At 36.6% G+C, this 21,222-nt stretch overlaps 1 protein-coding gene across 2 annotated transcripts in view; it reads left to right on the forward strand.

Moving 5' to 3' along the window:
- The window catches only part of BANK1 (B cell scaffold protein with ankyrin repeats 1), a 286,645-nt gene that overhangs the window by 42,178 nt on the left and 223,245 nt on the right, over positions 1-21,222 (forward strand). For both annotated transcript variants that reach the window (XM_003257482.2, XM_030819171.1), the window contains exon 3: positions 19,109-19,263. In XM_003257482.2, the coding sequence (XP_003257530.2) occupies positions 19,109-19,263 (155 nt within the window). The remainder of the gene's footprint in view (positions 1-19,108; positions 19,264-21,222) is intronic.

A 21,222-nucleotide genomic window follows, 5' to 3' on the forward strand; every position in this document is an offset into this window, starting at 1 on the left:
GGATAGGAATAAGAAAAATGAGAGCTGATTTTATTCAACAGTATGTTGTACTGTCCACAAAATACATTAAGGTTCTTAATTTTTAGCTCTATTCCAATCAAGACTTGTTCGTTGTTCTAAAAATGGCTTATAAATATATTCTTTAGAGCAGCCTGGATGAGATCATGGCAGAACAAGTATGGTATGCCCAGCCATATGACAGTTTGGTTCTGGAAGCTGGTTTCTTATGTAACTGGTGAGGCATGAGTTAATATACTCTAGTAGTGTTACCAGTCAGTAGCAGTTCAAGGTTTGAAGGTCTGGGTTACAATTACAGAGCTTTTAAAATTTTAAGCATGTAACCTTTAGATAAAAGAAAATAGAAGGTCCCATTAATTAATTACATTTCCATGTAATAATAAAAATGCTGCAGCTTACTAATGTTAAAGCTTCTCCCTTCCACAGTTTTATTCTGCTTGGTGTGAAAGGGGTGCTGTGGTCAGCTGCTTCCCTGGTTTCCTTAGTCTGCACTTTGCTCTCAACTCCCAGTCTTCCAACTATGGTTTCATGGCTTAAAGGGAAGGAGTGAAGCTATTATTTTATCTTGGCCACATCAGACGAAAAATTGGCTCTTTTTTTTGGAGCAATTTTCTGAGTTTTTGGAAATTCCTTATTCGCTGGGAATGTCTCTCCTGTAGTTTCTTAATAAGTCAAATAGTCCCTCTTCTCTAAGATCATAGCTGTGGTTGTCTAACGCATATAGATTCTTACTGTTGAGTTCTAGGGCTCCTTCATGTGTCTCTCATGATGAAAATGGCACTGAGATATCTCCTGGCTGGGTGTTTCTCCTACCTTGTCCACATCTATCTGAAGATAAACCTTCCTTTATCTTCGTTTATCTTTTTCCGGACTAACTCTGGGCATACAAGCCATTCCTAGAGTAGCTATCACCATCCTGTCCTCAGAGCAGCAGTACAGCCACAGTCTCTTGCCTTTAGTAATTTCTAAACCTGGATCCAGCACAAGTATTGGAGTTCTGTAAATCCAGGGAACCTATATCAACCCCAAATGGTTCACTGGAAGCTCTTCTAACTACACTTCTCACTATACTCCTTCCCTGGTGGAAAACAACTTTCTTCTTACCAAAATTCCTTCTTATTTTCCAGTATTGTAACCTCTTCAAATTCGATGGATTTTTTGTTTGTTTTGTTTTGTTTTAAGAGAGTCTCGCTCTACCACCCATGCTGGAGTGCAGTGGCATGAACTTGGTTCATGGCAACCTCTGCCTCCCAGGCTAAAGCAATTCTCGTGCCTCAGCCTCCTGAGTAGCTGATATTACAGACACGCACCACCATGCCTGGCTAATTTTTGTATTTTTAGTGGAGATGAGGTTTTACCATGTTGGCCAGGCTGGTCTTGAACTCCTAACCTAGAGTGATCAGCCCACCTTGGCCTCCTAAAGTGCTGGGATTACAGATGTGATTAAAGCGTTGCCTTAGTTGCCTATAGTTGCATAACAAATTTCTCTAAATTTTAGCAACTTAATAAATAGTGGTTATATCAGTTTCTATGATTCAGGAATCTAGAGAGGTTTAGCTGGGAGGTTCTGGAGCAGGATTTGTCATGAGGATGCAGTCAAGCTGTCCAGAGCTAAGATCCTCTGAAGTCTCCACTGGGTGAAGATCTACCAACAGGGCTTACATTGTTGACAGTTTCCTTTGTTGTTGTGATTTTAATAATCCCTTGGTTGGCTGAAGGTCACTTCTAATCATTCCTGAGGAAGAACCCTTGGAAGCAATGTTTCTGCATTCCTGAATGTTTAAAAGAGTTTGTCTCTTGTCTTACACTGAAGGTAGAGTTTGTCTGAGGACAGTATTGCTCTTGCTCTTCTGTCTCTAGCATTGCAGAATTTACAGAATTTTTATTTGCCCAGCTGACTAAAGGATTCTTCATTTATAGTTGAAGTTTAGTGACTTTACTATAATATTTTAGTGCTGACTATTCTGGATTATTATTCCCAGGGACATGCTTTCTTATTTTTGTTTGTATCTTTTTCCCAAAATGTAGAGTCAAGTCTTCTTTTATTTCATGAAGAATTTCTTAACTTATATCTAAGTTTATGGTTATTTTTCAGGGACCCCTTTTTTATGTATTTTGGATTTCTTTAGTCTGCAGTGCACTCTACAATTTCTCTCTAATCCCTTTGGCTCTATTAATATCTAATTAACTTAGTTTGCATTTTCACTTTAACTTTTTCTACCATTTTATACTTTCATGAGTTTCTCTTCCTCTGTATTACTTCCAGTCTCTTTCATTTTCATAGTACTTTTACTTTTTCTCATTGTACCATTTGGTTGAGCACTTATAACTTAAAATTCATCTCTTGTTCTTAGTTCATTCACCTCTCTCTAACATCTTGCATATCTGCACTATATAATTGCTTTCAAAAGGTGATTTCTACTCATTACATTTTAAAAATTCACAGTGAAATGTTTGGTTACAATTTTCAACTTTGTTTATGGTAACATGTTTTTAGTTTTTGCTCCCCATCTCCATTGGTTTTCTCTGTTCCTCTTTTCCTCCCTCCCTCCCTCCCTTCCTTGCTTTCTTTTTCCCTCCCTTCCTCCCTTCCTTCCCTCCCTCTCTCCTTCCCTTTCTCACTTTCTGTCTTTTAGTATCTTTATATAGATTCTATGCTTGTTCAGGTTTTCTTTCTTTCTTTTTTTTTTTTTTTTTTTTGAGACGGAGTTTTGCTCTTGTTGCCCAATCTGGAGTGCAATGGCAGGATCTCTTGGCTCACTGCAAACTCTGCCTCCCAGGTTCAAGCAATTCTCCTCCCTCAGCCTCCTGAGTAGCTGGGATTACAGGCGTGTGCCACCAAACCTGGCTCATTTTGTATTTTTAGTAGAGATGGGGTTTCTCCATGTTGGTCAGGCTGGTCTTGAACTCCCAACCTCAGGTGATCCACCCACCTCGACGACCCAAAGTGCTGGGACTACAGGCGTGAGCCACCGCACCTAGCCTCAGGTTTTCTTATGTGTCACTGAGAAAAGTGAGATTTTTTGGTCCAGCCAATGGAGAAAGACAGAGTGGGTTTTGTTGTTTGTTCTGTTTTGTTATTGTTGTTGTTATTTTACAATAAAAGACTGTACTTCTCTGCTTCCACAGATGTAGACTGCTTTCTGTAATATGATTTTTCTGTATAGTTCTTAATTTAGCCTCACTTTGTCTGCTTTTGAGTACCAAACTGCTTCCATAGATGCTTCTCCCTCAAATGGTTGCCTCACATCTACAACGTACCCTTAGCTTTATAGGAAGTATGTTTGCTGGCTCTTTTTTAAAATCTGCAGCTTCTGGACTGTTTCTTCAAAGTGTCTTTTCTCTGTTTCCTCCTGTACACCCTTATGCTCTATCATCACTGTTTTAGGAAACAGTTCATTGAATTTGGGTCTAGAATTTCACTGTTTCCTATTTCCTCTAAATAGGACATTTGCATAATATTTCCTCATTGTCTATGTGTTGGGATGATTTCCAAGAATAAAAAGGGGAAATATTCACAATATACCATAATGTTCAAACTGGAAGTTTTCAAGTTTCTTATGATCTCTTTTTCTCTCTCTCTTTTTAGTATTCCTCAAGTACATTAAACTTTTTTGAGTGAAAAGAAAAAAGTGTTACAATAGGAAAATTATTTTTTTAAATCACAATAAAGCACAAGTAAGTGTATGCTACTTTTCTCCCTGAAGATTGTTAGTAAAATTTTAGATGGCTCCCCACACCCATAATTTCTGTTTATTCAAAGAACTCATGTTGTTTTGGCCACTTGAACTATGATGTCACTATTATGTAAAAATATTTGATATATACCTTTTTGTTGTTTCAGTTGTTTTGTTTTATGATGAGTATTTTTGGGTGGATATGAAAGTGGTATTCTGCTATGTCTTCAAATTATATTTCTATTCATACTCGATAAGAGGAAAAACTCACACCTTATAGACAACACAGCACTATTTTGGAGACACTATTATCTCTCATCTGCCCACATTGATTTTGGACTCTGATTTCTTAGAGTAACTTAGATGTGCCAATTGGAAAATGTAACCATCTTGTTTGGAAAAGGGTGTTCAGATAGAGTGTATTTTTGTCTGAAGTACAAGAAAGCAACCAGAAGCATATAGTTATATTTCCAAGTCTACAAATGGTAGCAATCTCCAAACTGCATAAAATAACTTTTATATGTGAGTTGTGTCCTTTGAAGAAATTGGTTCTATTTGCTGTAGTCTATGCAGTGATAAATTTGCTTAAGTGCTCTGCTAAATTATTTTATGTTTATGTTGCCATTCATGTCGAAGACATAAAGTCTCGTATTTAAATTGAGATCAGTACAAAAAAAGTGGGTGAAAAAGGACAAAGAATGTGGAATTCAGATTTTACTGTCCCTTTTCTACGTTTCCTTATTCCATAAAGAAATTATACAAAGAATAAGGTAAACTTATTATTCAGAAACATACTATGAAAAAGAGAATAATAACAATGCCAAGAAAGTCATGGAAATAATTAAATGTTCTCATATATTAATATAAAACAAAGAAAAATCAGAGGAAATTTTAAGAAAGAGAAAGCCATTTTATAATTAATCAAGGCTCCAGAGAAAAGTTTTTAACATTAAAAAAGTTTTTTTAAAAGATACAATAATTTATATTTTCTCCTAGTATTTTATTTCCTTTAAAGGAATTAAGAAAACCAAATTTCCTGTCTTAATTCCCAAATTGGGAATAACACAAATCCAGATGCATTTCCTCTTTTCTGTGTGTTTTATAATCATTTGTATGACATTCCTTCCTTTTTCTGTCTTCTGTTTGTTAGTTTTGGTGTTTTACCTAATTTGCTTTTCTAGTCTTTCCACATTTATAGGCTTCATACAGCATTGTTTATATGTGATATAAATAAGCTGATCTGAAATTGTTATAAAATCAACTGCCATTTCTGAGTATCACCAACATGTACCTGAATCCTTCTGGTTTTCAGGATCCTGGCACCTCTCCAAGGCCTCTGTCCTCCCTTGTTCTTTGTTCTCGACTCTGACCCCGTCACTTCTGGACCAGGCACGCTGGGTTTGCTTGCAACCCCTGAGCTACCCTTTACCAACAGCTCTCTCCATGGCTTATTTTCTCATATTTTCTTCATTGTCCATTAACAGGAAAAACTTCTCTCTCTTGAAGAACCTTAACATTTCCATTTTGTTTTTCTATTACCAAACCAAGGATTTCAAATTTTTAGCTTTATTTTATACTTTAAAAAAATTTTATTATTATTATACTTTAGGTTTTAGGGTACATGTGCACAACGTGCAGGTTTGTTACATGTGTATCCATGTGCCATGTTGGTGTGCTGCACCCATTAACTCGTCATTTAGCATTAGGTATATCTCCTAATGCTGTCCCTCCCCCCTCCCCCCACCCCACAACAGACCCCAGTGTGTGATGTTCCCCTTCCTGTGTCCATGTGTTCTCATTGTTCAATTCCCACCTATGAGTGAGAATATGCGGTGTTTGGTTTTCTGTCCTTGTGATAGTTTGCTGAGAATGATGGTTTCCAGTTTCATCCATGTCCCTACAAAGGACATGAACTCATCATTTTTTATGGCTGTGTAGTATTCCATGGTGTATATGTGCTACATTTTCTTAATCCAGTCTATCATTGTTGGACATTTAGGTTGGTTCCAAGTCTTTGCTATTGTGAATAGTGCTGCTATAAACATAGGTGTGCATGTGTCTTTATAGCAGCATGATTTATAATCCTTTGGGTATATACCCAGTAATGGGATGGCTGGGTCAAATGGTATTTCCAGTTCTAGATCCCTGAGGAATCGCCTCACTGACTTCCACAATGGTTGAACTAGTTTACAGTCCCACCAACAGTGTAAAAGTGTTCCTATTTCTCCACATCCTCTCCAGCACCTGTTGTTTCCTAACTTTTTAATGATCACCATTCTAACTGGTGTGAGATGGTATCTCATTGTGGTTTTGATTTGCATTTCTCTGATGGCCAGTGATGATGAGCATTTTTTCATGTGTTTTTTGGCTGCGTAAATGTCTTTTTTTGAGAAGTGTCTGTTGATACCCTTTGCCCACTTTTTGGTGGGGGTTTTTTTTTTTTTCTTGTAAATTTGTTTGAGTACACTTTTTAAAAGAAGGACAAAATGAATAGTAATGTAACAGTAGAATTACTGGAAAGGCAAAACAAAACAAACAACAGAACAGAGATAAACTATGCAGAAGCATTGTTTTCCTTTCTTTCTGTCTGTGCTGTGTATTGCTTAAGAACTCTGACTCACTGGACCTTCCTAGAACTGGTCAGTGAGATGTTGTAGCCTTTCAAATGAAGTCCTTCCTTTTTGGATGGTCTTTCAGCTCTTTGAAGGTATGACTCCAGCATGGGTGTCCAGGCCAATTCTGTCACCAGCATTAGTGTAGACACATAGTGTATACTAGGGTAATTGTATCATTCACCATTGATCAAACACAGCCTTTCCATTTTTGCCTTCACTCCATTGTTCTTTCACTTTTCTCTTCATCTGGAGTATCCTTCCACATATTTTCAGTTGAAATCTCAACCATCCTTCAAAGTCAGTTGAAAAGTTGCTTTATTAATAAATTCATCTCAGATCATTTCTGCTTGAAAAATATTTTCCTCATCTAATTATATTAATTTTGATTATTGCATACTTATGACTCTCGTTACATTCTATATTCTCTGTAACTATTTTTTTTACCATTTCTTTTCTTCTCCTTATTGCTGTTTTACCAATGGAATGTTGTTAACTTTCTTTTATGCCTGGCGCGGTGGCTCATGCCTGTAATCCAAGCACTTTGGGAGGCTGAGGCAGGCAGATCACTTGAGGTCAGGAGTCAAGACCAGGCTGGCCAACATGGTTCAACCCAGTCTCTACTGAAAATACAAAAATTAGCTGGGCATGGTGGTGCACACCTGTAATCCCAGCTACTCAGGAGGCTGAGGTAGGTTCACTTAAACCTGGGAGGCGGAGGCTGCAGTGAGCCCAGATGGTGCCACTGCACTCCAACCTGGGTGACAGAGCGAGACTCTTGTCTCAAACAAAACAAACAAACAGAAACAGAAACAAAAAAAATTCATTTTAAAAATATTTCAGCATTCTCAACCTCAGAAAAACCCCACAAACCTAGAAAGGACAAATTGTGTTTTTAAGTACAGATTTATAAATGTTTCTGGTACAGTTTGGTTTTTCTCTTTGTTGAAACCTCTTGATGAAAGGTTTACTGTGGGATTCTTGTCAAGAATACATAACCTCAATATAATCATGAGGAAATATCAGACAAATCAAACTGGGAGATTTTTGTGGAATCAAGGAAGATTCTACAAAATAATTGCCCTGTACTCTTCAACACTATTAAAATCAAGAGGTTAAAAGAAAGGGTGAATTATTATTTCACAATAAAGTAATCCAAAGCCATCAGCTCGGCACTATCCCAGAGCTTTCCCCATCTTCTACATTCAATTAATTTCTGTGGCTTAGAACTTTATCTCCGTGCCCATTTCTCATCCATTGGCCTAGATCTTCATCTTCCATTTCACAGTCTACTACTAGAACCTCCCAGCTGGTGGCCTTTTTCCTCACTATTTTTTTTAAAACACACACTAAATTATGGAGCTCTACATCACCTATGGAATAAAGTCAAAATACCTAATCAAATATTATGTACAACTTTTTTTGAAATTAGCAGGATTTAAAACACTTACTTTGATTGTTCACAAATTTAGACAATAATCAATTCTATCAGTAAAGTGTAATGATAACTTAGTATGTTTAGGACTAAGACCAGTACAACTGTTTTTGTGCTTCTAGAATTTATTAAGGTTTGAAAAATTATTAGCTGCCAACTTTAAGATTCAGGGATTGAATACTGACTTTTTTTCTTTCTCTAAGAAACTAATAGTTCATTATAACTTCAGAATTCCAATTAAAGTGATGGATTGTTTGAAAAGAATATTACTCAAAAAGTCTGAATTATAAATTGAGTTCAGGTATCTGATACTTTACCCAAGGGTTTTATTTTGTCCCAAAGAGTTTCTCTGGCTTGCATGATTTAATAAAGTTGCTCAAATTATTTCTGAGACTGTACGGACTAAGGTTTCAAGGATTTTTCCCTCAGTGTATGGTACATATTCAATTTCTCTTTGAAGAAGCTTTTTATATATTAATCAATTTATCTTTTTAAATTCTATTTTTAATTATTTTATTTTGTTTTTTAAAATGTCATTTTTGGTCATTCTCATATATATTTAAGAATGAAACTCAAACAACAAAATGGTTAGTAAAAATTTATTAGTCCTAGGCAGCAGATTGTAATTATGATTTGTTTATTGCTAATAAAATAAGATAAAGGCATTTGATCAGGATATTTTTAGCTGTGTTGGTAAAAGCATTCTGTATACAACTCTGGATAGCTTTTCTCCTCTCCCTCTCCCTCTCCCTCTTCCTCTCCCTCTCCCTCTCCCTCTCCGTCTCCCCTTTCTCTCTCCGCCTTTCCCTCTCCTCTCTCCCTCTCCCTCTCCTCTCCTCTCTCCCTCTCCCTCTCCTCTCTCTTCTTTTTCTTTTCTTTTTTGAGACAGGGTCTTGCTCTGTCACCCAGGCTGGAGTGCAGTGGTGGGATCTGGGCTCACTGCAGCCTCCACCTCCAGAGTTCAAATGATTCTTGTGCCTCAGCCTCCTGAGTAGCTGGGATTACAGGTGTATGCTACGCCTGGCTAATTTTTTTGGATTTTTAGTAGACACAAGGTTTCACCATGTTGCACAGACTGGTTTTGAACTCCTGGCTTCAAGTGATCCACCCACCTCGGCCTTCCAAAGTGGTGGGATTACAGGCGTGAACGACCATGCCCGGCCTCTGGGTAGCTTTTAAACATATTCATATTATGAATATATACACCCTATTTCTGAGTTCTACTGCCTCCTTTTTTGAATCAAAAACTAAGGTACACTGTTTCATATTACTCAGGATCATTGTGTTATTAACAACTTAGAAGTTAGCTTATGTTATTCTTTCCAAAAATCTTACCTTTGTTTAGATGATTTCCTCTTTATCTTTGCTAACAGCTGATTTTTTTTTTTTTCACATTTCAATTCCACATGGGAAATGATCATCTGCTGCATAAATAGCATGATTCCAAGGCTTTTCTGAAAATTAACTCTAGTGTTAAAGGGCAGAAACTACGTACAGAGCTCAGGAAAAAACAAAATTTTACTGTCTCTTATTATCAAATATCTAGTTCTGAAATCTATGCCAAGACAGTTGGTATCCTGAAGTCTACCTGTAATCCAAGGTCCAAAGAAATCTACCCTTATGTGATGATTGAGCCACCGGAGGGAGATTATACCTTTGAGCTGTGTTTGACTTGAACATGCTCTCCCTTAGCTGGTGACCAGCCACTTGGTAACCTCAATAATTATTTTTTAAGACAGACACTTTAAACTTTATTTTCTTAACATCAGTAACATTTTCTTGCTCACACATATTTATGCTGGAAGTTAAGGTATAGGATCATATGAGATTAGTTAACAGCTTGATACAAGATGATGTATCTGACACTGTTTTGCCATATTTTTATATTTCACACAGGAATAGAGTGAGAAACTTATATATTTTAACTTTATTCTTGACTGAGAAACACAATAGGTAGTTTAAACTAAATTAAGAAATAAAGATTTTAAAAGTCAGACATTTTATTATATCACCAAAGGAGAATTCACTTACACTCATTTATTGAGGATATGTATTTTTAACCTTAAGTTTTCATGAGTGATTTCAAATTACTTTTACTAGTGTCTTAATATTCTCGTATGTTGAGAGAGCTGAAATTTTTAATAACCCATTTTATAAGTTGCATAATAGAAGGGTTGAAATTACATGGTTTTTTTCAGGAACTATACTCATTAAATGTTTATGGTTGTACTGTTTACTAGGCAATTATGATTTCCTTTTGATTGTAAGAAAAATATTAAGATATATGGAAATCATCACAAGTGCTCCTCTAAAGCTCATCTCATACCTGTATTTTTTTGACTGTTAGTAGTATCATAATGCTACAAAATGTATTTCTAGGGAGGCAAGTAATGCTCGTCAATCCATTTAATAGCTTCCCATATGAGGAAGCTTAACTCTTATTCAACATTACTTTTTATTCAAGTACTTTTGCAGGAATTCAATTTGACTAACATTATGGAAATTGAGAACCTGTATTTTTCAGCCCCATTATTATGCTACCCTATTCGCTAATAAATGCTCTATCATCCCTTCAATTCTTAAGCAGGGAGGATTTGTCTGAATCATTGCTTCATTATTCACAATGACCAGCACCATATACAATAATAATTTTTTTATTCAACTGGCCAAATTCTTTACAACTCTTCAACTTCTTTTGGAATATGAGAAAGTGTGATTTATATCTAATGTGTAATTGTTTCTTAGGCTTTCATAGCTTTTTAGAAACTAGGACAAAGGAGATATACAATTGCTTTTTTTCCATATTCCTTCCAAGATAGCTACTATATAATTTCAAATATTTAATTTTATAGTGTATTTAATCTCAATAAATATATGATGCCTGACTTTGAATTATGGACAATAATTTTCAAATTTAAAGAAAAAACTATGTATTTTTGTTGGGAACAGGACCCCCAAAATCTGGCCATAAACTGGCACCAAAACTGGCCATAAACAAAATCTCTGAAGCACTGTGACATGTTCGTGATGACCATGACACCCACGCTGAAGGGTGTGGGTTTACCAGAATGAGGGCAAGAAGCACCTGGCCCCCACCCAGGGTGGAAAACCACTTAAAGGTGTTCTTGTGCCTTAAGGACATGCTCCTGCTGCAGATAACTAGCCTGAGCCCATCCCTTTATTTCAGCCCATCCCTTTGTTTCCCATAAGGGATACTTTTAGTTAATCTATAATCTGTAGAAACAATGCTTATCACTGGCTTGCTGTTAATAAATACATGGGTAAATCTCTGTTTGAGGCTCTCAGCTCTGAAGGCTGTGAGACCCCTGATTTCCCACTTCACACCTCTGTATTTCTGTGTGTGTGTCTTTAAATCCTCTAGCGCTGCTAGGTTAGGGTCTCCGGCACCGAGCTGGTCTCGGCATATTTTGAGTGGAGTGAGGGTCTCACTCTAGAATGCAGTGGTGCGATCTCAGCTCACTCTAAATTCTACCTTGCAGGTTCAACCAATTCTTATACCTCAGCCTCCCAAGTAGCTAGGACTATAGGCATGCGCCATCACGCCCAGCTAATTTTTTTTATTTTTAGTAGAGAAAGGGTTTCACCATATTGGCCAGGCTGGTCTCAAACTCCTGGCCTACGTGATCCACCTGCCTCAACCTCCCAAAGTGCTGGGATTACAGTCATGAGCCACCGTGCCCAGCCTAAAATTAAAACATGTGTATATTTAAAAGCTTTTTATTTTTCTAATTGTAAAAATAATACATACTCATTGTAAAAAAAAATCTGAATAGTACAGAGAACATAAAAGAAGCAGGAAGAAAATGTCACTTAGAATGACAATACCCAGAGGCAATCACTGTTAACATTTTGGCATATTTCATTCCATATATAATTCTGATTGTGCAGAATATAAACTGTTTAAAAGTTGAGAGAATCATAATATGTTAGAGGAAAAAGCAAGGCACAAATTATAAGTATAGGACTAAACTTAAATGAATATGTGAATATCTTTTTTAAGATATTCACTGCAAATGCTGTTAATTCATTCCTTTTCATGGCTGTGCAGTATTCCATCATATATATATTAAAATATATATTATATATGTATATATTATATATATTATATATCTCATATATACATACACAAATATATCTCACACAGTTTCTTTATCCACTCATTGATTGATGGGCATTTGGATTGGTTCCACGATTTTGCCGGATTCTCTCCCTCCCCTGAATTCTGGCCAGGAGGCTTTTTGTCCTGTTCAAATTGTTATAAAGTTCAGCTAAAGAATTCCTTCTCCCTGTGGAGTTTTACCCCCTGCCCCTCTGGCCATCTTCCTGATGGATCCCTTTGGCACTAGCGAGGAATGGCTGCCTGGGGACCCAGTGAGCTCCCAGGGCCTTTCTGCTGCCTCCTCTACCTCTGTGTTTTGCTCTGCTCTCCAAATTGACTCAGCCAGGGAAAGTTAGACACTTTTCCCGCAAATAGATCTTCAGCTTCTCCAGTGGGGGTGTGTGTTCGGGAGAAGAGGGACTCCCTTTCCCACTTCTGCAGTTGGGGCACTCACAATTTTGGGGGGGTCTCCTGGGTCCTGTAGGAGCAGTCCGCTTCCTTCAGAGGGCCTGTGGGTCCTCTCGGGATTGCTGGTTTGTTCTTGCAGTTAATCTGGAGTTAAAATTCACAATGCGAGCCCCGGCTTGCTGCACTGTCTGGAGTTGCACTCTAGTCCTGCCTCCTGTCCGCCATGATCTCCGGTATTCATTTTAGATCAAACCCGTATTTTAATTTTTTTCTTTTAGGCAATAAATTAATTATGGCTTCCATTTCACTTGCTAGCTAGAAGTCATCACTAAAAACACTCCAGTTTCTACACAGTAACTTAAGGTTTACCTTGCTACATTGGGAAAGGAAAGATTAGGCACTAGATCCATTTGCTAAGATAATACAGTCATGCACTTGAGATAAAAGAGAAATACAATTCAGTGTCAAGGGCATGCAGTTTAATGTGAAGAGTAATATTCTTTTATTAATTGCTTCATGCTTTATTATTTAATTTAGCTATTCAATCGTGATAGGAAAAACAAAACAGAACAAAACAATTCTATTGTTACTTAAACACAGGTAATTTTAATGTACAGCCTCTTTTTCATACTCTTTGCAATGGCAATGGTCTCTAATTTTTAGGCATTAGGGATCGATGTCCCTTCATTCTCTTCCTAGTGTCTCTTTCCAGGATCTTGTTCATGCCCTTCTAGCATCTTCCCACCTCTCCCTTTCAGCCATGCAATCACTCCCCAAGTTCTAGCTGCTTCATAGGCTTATCCCATTATCTGCTGAGCCACGGAGGCAACTGGGGCTGGACATGCGTGCCTTGCTCTTACTTCCCTGCACTTAGCCCCTTGTACTTTACTTAAGCCTATCACACTAGGTTCCACAGTTACATGTAAAAACCTGTAGTGTACTGAGGGCCATACCAGAAATGGAAACATTAAAGTTGTCATTACTTCCCTGAGTCTCATGGCAATTGCGGGTAGGCCTTTCTCAAAGAGAGGTTTGGTACTTTTTTACTCTTAATTCGCTTCTTCCAACCTCATCTCCTTGAAGTATGTCCAGTTGAAATACAATAATGCATTTATTTTACCAATAGTTATTGAGTGCTAGTCACTTCCTCGATCTCATGGAGACTGGAGAAAGGAGTTATGAGAATATAGGTCCAATGGCTAGAATGTTCTCTCCCTTCTCTTCACCATTTTAAGTTTAAGACCCACTTCTGAGGAGGCCAACCTGAATGCCTAATACATGTCTTTAGCTTAACAATGAACATACAGTGGTGGTGGTGTTTTTAGTTAGGACATGGAGATACACACACAAACACACACATATACACACACACAAATATATAAGCATATATATGTATACACATGCTCGTTCTTAGAACATGGAGATATAGATAATTTGTATGTATTAACACATACTATATATAAAAAATTTATGTGTGTATATATACACAATAAAATATGTGTGTGTGTGTGTATATATATATGATTATGTCTATCTAATTACCTTCTAAACTATTTAAAGCTTATAAAAAGGAAAATTAACTCAAATTGTTATCTAAACAACAGTGAAATTTCATTTTCTACCCAAGGGCCAGGAAAACTTTGTCATTTATTTACTTTGGAAAATTTGGGATTTTTCTATTGAATTTACTACTTATGGCTCTGTTACTTTATTCCTAGGTTAATTCTATCTGCTTTTTAGTTTTCTATGTCTGTTTAGTACAAAATACTATATTCTCTGCACATTTTAGAAAAGTGTTAGAAGAGGAAAGAAAGATTCTATTTGGCTTCACATTTTATTGGGGAGGAACAGTTTCTGACTCACAGAATTTAAGAACTGTCTACAAATAGTTTTAAATGTTTGACAGAAATTCAGTAATCCATCACTGGACAGGGATTATATTTTTAAGTGTGTGTTCAGAATGAAATACAATGTCGGTAAAAGTCTTGATAAACTGTAAAAACTCATTAGAGTATAAAATATTTTTATTATTGCACTTAATATGAGCATACCTTGATTTGTTCCGCTTTGCGTTTGTGTTTGGGTGTCTTTTTGTTTGTTTGTTTGTTTGGTTTGTTTTTTTGAGAAGGAGTCTTGCTCTGTCGCCCAGGCTAGAGTGCAGTGGTGTGATCTAGGCTCACCACAACCTCTGCTTCCTGGGCCCAAGCAATTCTCCTGTCTCAGCCTCCCGAGTAGCTGGGATTACAGGCATGTGCCATGACACCCAACTAATTTTCTTTTTTGTATTTTTTGGTAGAGATGGGGTTTCACCATGTTGGCCAGGCTGGTCTGGAACTCCTGACCTCAAGTGATCTGCCTTCCTCGGCCTCCCAAAGTGCTGGTATTACAGGCATGAGCCATTGCGCCCGGCCTCTGCCTTGCTTTTTTGTGCTACACAGACACTGCATTTTTTACAAATTGAAGGTATGTGGCAACCTTTTGTTGAGCAAGTCTATTGGCACCATTTTTCCAACAGTATGAACTTGCCTCATGTTTCTGTGTCACATTTTGGTGATTCTTGCACTATTTCAAACTTTTTTCATTATTATTATGTCTGTTGTGGTGATCTGTGATAAATGATCTTTGGTGTTACCATTGTGATTGTTTTGGGTGCCGTGGACTGCACCCATACAAGACAGTGAATTTAAGCAATAGACGTTTTGTGTATTCTGACTGCTCCACTGACTGGGTATTCTCCCATCCCTCTCCCTCTGCTTGGGCCTTCCTATTCCCTGAGACAAAACACTATTGAAAATTGGCCAGTGAATAAGCCTACAATGGCCTCCAAGTGTTCAAGTGAAAGAAAGAGTCACACATCTCTCACTTAAAATCAAAAGCTAGAAATGATTAAGCTTAGTGAGAAAGGCATGTTGAAAGCCAATATAGGTAGAAAGCTAGGATTCTTTCTCCAAACAATTAGCCAAGTTGTGAATGCAAAGGAAAAGTTCTTGAAGAAAATTAAAAATGCTGCTCCAGTGAACACACAGATGATAAGAAAGCAAAACAACTTCATTGCTGATGTGGAGAAAGTTTGAATGATCTGGATAGAACATCAAAACAGCCATAATATGTCCTTAAGCCTTTTTCAGAGCAAGGCATGTAGTAGATAGAATAAAATGCTGTCCTTGAGATATAAGTAATTTAAAAAAACCTAACTAAGCATGGATTTATTTGATTATTAAACCAGGCAACAAGTATTTATTAAGCCTCTACCAAGTGCCAGGCACAATTGTATGCACTAGAGATATAGAGGTGTCAAGTTCGACTAAGGTGTTGGTAAGAAAAGGTGCCTCAAAGGAAGAATGAGTGAATTTGGGTGGGCGACAGAGTAGAAGGAGAGGGGAAGGATAATCTTGGGTGGTGGTTTATATTTTTAGTTGAGAATCACTGTCAGTTAGTAGTTGTTGCTCCTATGAATCTCCTGGTCAAAACACCTACAAAGTAGAGAGCCAAGCCTACAAATTTAACTCTTGGAAAAAAAATGCTGGAGTTAGCCCTTCTCTTATCAGTTTTTCTTTCTTTGTTCTCTTTGGGAAGGGTGGTAAGTACATCAGGTTCCATTCTGTTCCCTTATCCAGTCCCAGTACTAGCTAATTTTGTTTTAAAATAGGCTAGTTTTATTCTTAGGGCAAAAGCAAAACTTCCTTTTGCTCAGTAGAAGTAGCAGCTGGGAAAGTCCCAGTTATTTCTGTTCCAAATTAGGTTTTAACTTACTAACATTATCTTTGTCCCAGGACCTTCTTCTGCTCTTCGAATTTTGAGTTTGTGGTTTCCTCAGTTTTGGAAAGTAATTAGTTTTGGAAAATGAATTTTCTATTTGAAGTTGTCTTTTCCAAACTGGTTTTGGGCTCCGTTTTCTCTGTTGTGATGTCTCTGTTCATTTAGTTCCAGATTAACTTTTATCTTTGAGAAACTCCTCAAAATTTGTTCTTATGTAATTGCACCATTTATCAATTTCTAGTGCTTTAATACATTCATTATCTTAAAAGCAATCTTTTCTATTATTGCATTTATATGTTGTAGAGTAGGAAAATAGATACATGTTCTCAGTCTGCAATCTTCATCATTTCATTCCTCTACTTGAATTAAATATACATACATAATTTAAACCTGTAAAATAAATACATTTTCAGTGTAGAAAAATCAGAATATATATTACATATACTGTATTATTAGATGTTATTAATATTATATATTTATATCTATTTAGTAAATTACACATGACCCACAAGCCAGAAAGAACCACTCAATATTTTTGGGATATATATATATATATATGGCTAGTCTATTCTAATTTATTCAAGCCTATGTCTTTAATTCCTACCACATAGCTCTGTATATGTACAGTTTTTATTTTACTAGAATGGGAGCCTACTAAATTGACAATTTTGTAACTTGAATTTTTTCAGTTATATCATAAACTTGTTGCTGCTTGTTAAATACTCCTTGATAGAATTATTAGTTTTATCAATTACAACTTTTATCACATAACATATTTTTATCTTATTCCTTATTTCTTAGATTGCTTCCAATTTTCTCCATTACAAACACTACTTTTGTGAATATTCATAGAGATAAATCTTTTTGTACATTTGTGATTATGTCCCCAGGGTAAATAAAATAACATTTTTTACCTAATATCACAGAAGAATTAGCAGAAAATCCTGGATACTGCCATGGTGGAATGACTTCTCCTTCTTTTAAGGTGTATTAAATAAAATCCATTTCTTAGTTTTTCTACAAACTCACAAAAGTATTGAGCCAGTTTTATACAACCTTTCACTATTTTGATTTGTGTATGTCTATGTGTGTGTGTATAAGACAGGAGGAAGACAGAGAGAGAGAGAGAGAGAGAGAGAAAGATTGCTTATGAAAGTGTTAAAATTGTTAGTGAAATAAGGACTGTTTTTCATTTCAAACAAGACTAGTACTGAGAGGAAGCTGGAAATCCTAGGTGCTTTTGTGCCTTAGTTCTGCAACTTTCATAAGACAGAAGAAAACAAGAAAACTTTTCTTCTCAGAAACAGCGTGGAGACAGCTTCTCCCTCTCAAGGGAGGCTCTCTTTTGTTACTCTGCTTTTCTGATAGAATTACCTATATGGAACTGGTGACTTCTCTTTTTTTTGGATACAGTGAGACCAATATTCTAACTACTTCCAAATCTACTGCCTTTGACTCTTTCTTTTTACCCTGTCAATGCTGCTTAGCCAAAGACCACCAGGAACGTACCTGCACTTGAAGTATTTGGATTTTTTTTCTTGTTGCAATAAAGAGAAGGCACATCAGGGAGAACCATGGGGTATCTCAGGAAAAGGGCATTAGAAAGGACTTGGAAGATTTAGACTTGTGTTAAGTGATTTGAGGAGGGTTCAAGGAAGCAGGGCTTGGATATGGTTTGCCTGCTATCAAGAAGCAGGTGTAGTTTTATGGTGTGACATCTTAATGGAATATTAATGACTCTACTTGGAAGTAAGGGACCAACTTTTCTGGTCTGCTTGAGACTGAGGGGTTTCCTGGGGCAAGACATTTTCAGAACCCAAACCAGGAAATTCCCAGACAAACTAGGAGGAGTGGATCACACCATGTAGAGGGCAGGAGAAATGAGATGAGGCTACAGCTGGAATTGCTAAAGAAGCAGTCATTCATACTCGCCAGGATTTGGTCATTTTTGTGGTTTGGGCAATGTTCATTATTTTGTCTAGATTCTGACATGATTACAACGTGGTCTTGTCACTCTCTTGGTTCATCATGGTGACAGAGTGGCCTTGTCTAATTTTGATGTTGTTGGTGCTCAGTAGAAAACCAGATTCCACCTCTGAGTGGCAGGCTAGCTTCTGGAAAACCAAGGCGTTCTCATGGTGCCAGGCTAGTTTCTAACTGTCAGGGGCTGCTTTTCTTTTTTCCAGTTCCCTTCTTGGGGGGTTTCAGGGCTGCTTTTGGGTGGGCATGAGCTTATAGATGTGACCTTCTCACTTCAAGAGTTTTAATTTTAGCCACATTGGTTCTGTGCCCTAGTGAAACATTTTGGGCTTTGAGACACTGAATAATAATAAAACATAATCTATTTCTCTTAACACATTTTGTTTTCGAATAGAGAACAATGTTTTAATGATTAAGGCTAAATGCTAAATTACTGTTAAAATTTTTTGAATCAGATGCTATGCTACTTCTTTGAGATTCAAAATTTTCATTAGCATCAGTGTTCTTAGTAATACTGCTATAAGGAAACCCAATTTATTTGATATAGACACTTATTTCCATAGAATGCATTAACATTTTAATGAGTACTAGTATTTGACTATTAAACTAGCATTTCCTAGAAATAAATACTAGTTTAATTTATTTAGTGATTGTCCCATAATTGTGCTTTCTGTTTTTTTTTAAATTAGAAATACGTAAGGGGCAAATAACTATTCTGATTTAAATTGTTCCAACTTAAAATAAATGTCCTTAATAACCGTCCTGGAAAACAAATGGTTTTATGTTTTACAGATCTACTGTTTTAATATTAAGAGAAAATATAAATGGTGACTGGATTCTATTTTTTGGAAAACGCTTAACTAGTCAATGAACATAGTATTACATAGTTGATTTAGTTTAGTCATAAAGATTATAAAAGTAGTTAAATTGTGAAGCATTATTTTAATTATTAACATTGGTTCAATTATTTCAGCTATCTTAAACTCAGTTCAGTTTCCCATATATTAAATTGGTTGTTTAGCAATTAGTCTTTATAACAATGGAGGAAATATCATGGCTTTAGTTATATTATAATCTACATTCATAAAATTTTCTCTAGATTCTGAAGACTACTTTGAGGTCAACATTCCAACAGACGTACGAGTAAAACATTCTGGGGAAATAAGTGAGAGAAAGGAAATTGAAGAACTATCAGAAGCTTCAAGAAACACCATACCACTGGCAGTGGTGCTTCCCGCTGAAATTCCATGTGAGGTCAGTAAAGATACCTTGTTATTTAAGTGACCTCATTGTGTTGTGGTTGTTGTTGTTTGTAGAGACAGGGTCTCATTATGTTGCCCAGGCTGGTCTTTAACTCCTGGCCTCAAGAGATCCTCCTGCCTCAGCCTCCCAAAATGTTGAGATTACAGGCATGAGCCACCGCATTCAGCCCACCTGTTATTTTTTTAATAGATACTGTATTTCACAAGAATGCAAGCTCCAACATAGCTGTCATTTTTGTCTACTTTGTTCATGGCTATCCTCTGAACCTAGGCAATTAGTAGTCATTTGATACACACTGGATGATAATTGAATTAATAGGCATTTGTTACATAATTGTTGAAAAATTAAATAGTGAATTTTATATGGAAGCTTAATTTTATCAACTGTTACTTCACATTTGGCAAATAGATGTACAATTGCAATAGCTCTCAAGCTAGTCAAAAGAAATTTAGATTCACATTAAATAGGTTAAGGATCTATTTTCCTAAAGGGAAATGTACCCTTGGATAGAATTTTAAAATACTTTATTTTTAGGACCACACCAATTTTTCAATGATGAAACATGTATTAAAGGCTGGCATTAAGTGGAAATACCATAAAAGTTAGAAGAGATGGTCCTTCAGGAAATAAGAGTATAATGTGGGGGGATGATTTCTGGGCAAGTGACTGTGGGAATATATGTTCCTAGCATGTCTTCCTCCTAAATCTTGCTTGGAATGAACCACTAAAATAAGCCTTTCCAAATCTCTAACTATATAATCTTAGGACACGAAAAAGATGCTGGGCCTCAGTTTGTGGCATCCTTGAGTATAAAGAGCCAGAGATACAGGAGAGCCTTATGGGAGTTGCCTGAAGGAGTCTTTCTGATAGAAGCCAGTGACAGGGGCTCACTGACCTTTGGGTGGGTCTCCTGATCCTACTGGTACCAGTGGTCCTGATGGAGGTGGAATATCCTGTGTAGAAGGGTAAAGTTTAGTTTCCTCACCCTCACTCTCTAGACCCTTACCCCATGCCTGAGCAGAAGAATTGCTGTTTTAAACTATTTGCTATCAGTTCCAGAGGAACAAAAAAAAATGCTTTGACACTACCTTAGAGACCCCAGGAAACTGAACTATACAGGTGTGAGGAAACTGACACAGATGATCAGGCAAAGAAAAATTACAAGGACTCAGAACTTAAAGGAAGGAGATCAGGCTAAACAGTCAGAACTCGTCTTTTCCATTGTTTCTACTGAGTCAGAAACAATGGAAAAGACAGAAAATAAGTGTAATAAAAGAAAAATGGCAACTACTCTCAAGTAGATGAAATCAAAGCAGAAAAAAGAAAACCCTCTGAAACTAAAAGTAGCTCAACAGGAGTTATACAGTGAGTCTAAATAGCTGCTTTTAAAAATATCTGCAACAGTAAAATTCGAGCACTATAAGACCCTTCTCCTACTAAATTTTCAAAGAAATCAGTCCCAAAATCAAACCTCACTGCTATCTTAGCAAATATGTATTATGTAGGGTTTTTTCAATAGTAGAATCATGGACTGTTTTTTATTGACATTTATATAATCCTTTCAGACTCTTAGATTTAAATTATTTCAATATAAAATTTCTTTTAGGTACCCCACTTTTTAAAGAATCCTAAACATTTAAAAGGTTATACAAAGTTATTTTAGTGCCAGCGCCACATTCTAATCCAAGTAAGCTAATTATTGGACCAAAAATAGTTATCCCAGACAAGATTTTTTGTTTTCAGAACCTAGATTTTAGTATAGTCTGAATCCATAAGACTATTGCCAACCACCATAGAAAAGACCACTTTTACCCACTGAGTGAAAATCATGTTTCAGACTTGCCACGACAACTTTCAGCCTATGTCAGCTGTCTGAAAGCACAACCTTTGAACTCAAATTCATTTCTGAGAAGTTTTCCAAGTAGTCCATGAAGAGAGACCACTTAAGAT

The sequence above is a fragment of the Nomascus leucogenys genome, chromosome 9 (assembly GCF_006542625.1).
Source record: "Nomascus leucogenys isolate Asia chromosome 9, Asia_NLE_v1, whole genome shotgun sequence".
Lineage (NCBI taxonomy): Eukaryota > Metazoa > Chordata > Mammalia > Primates > Hylobatidae > Nomascus > Nomascus leucogenys.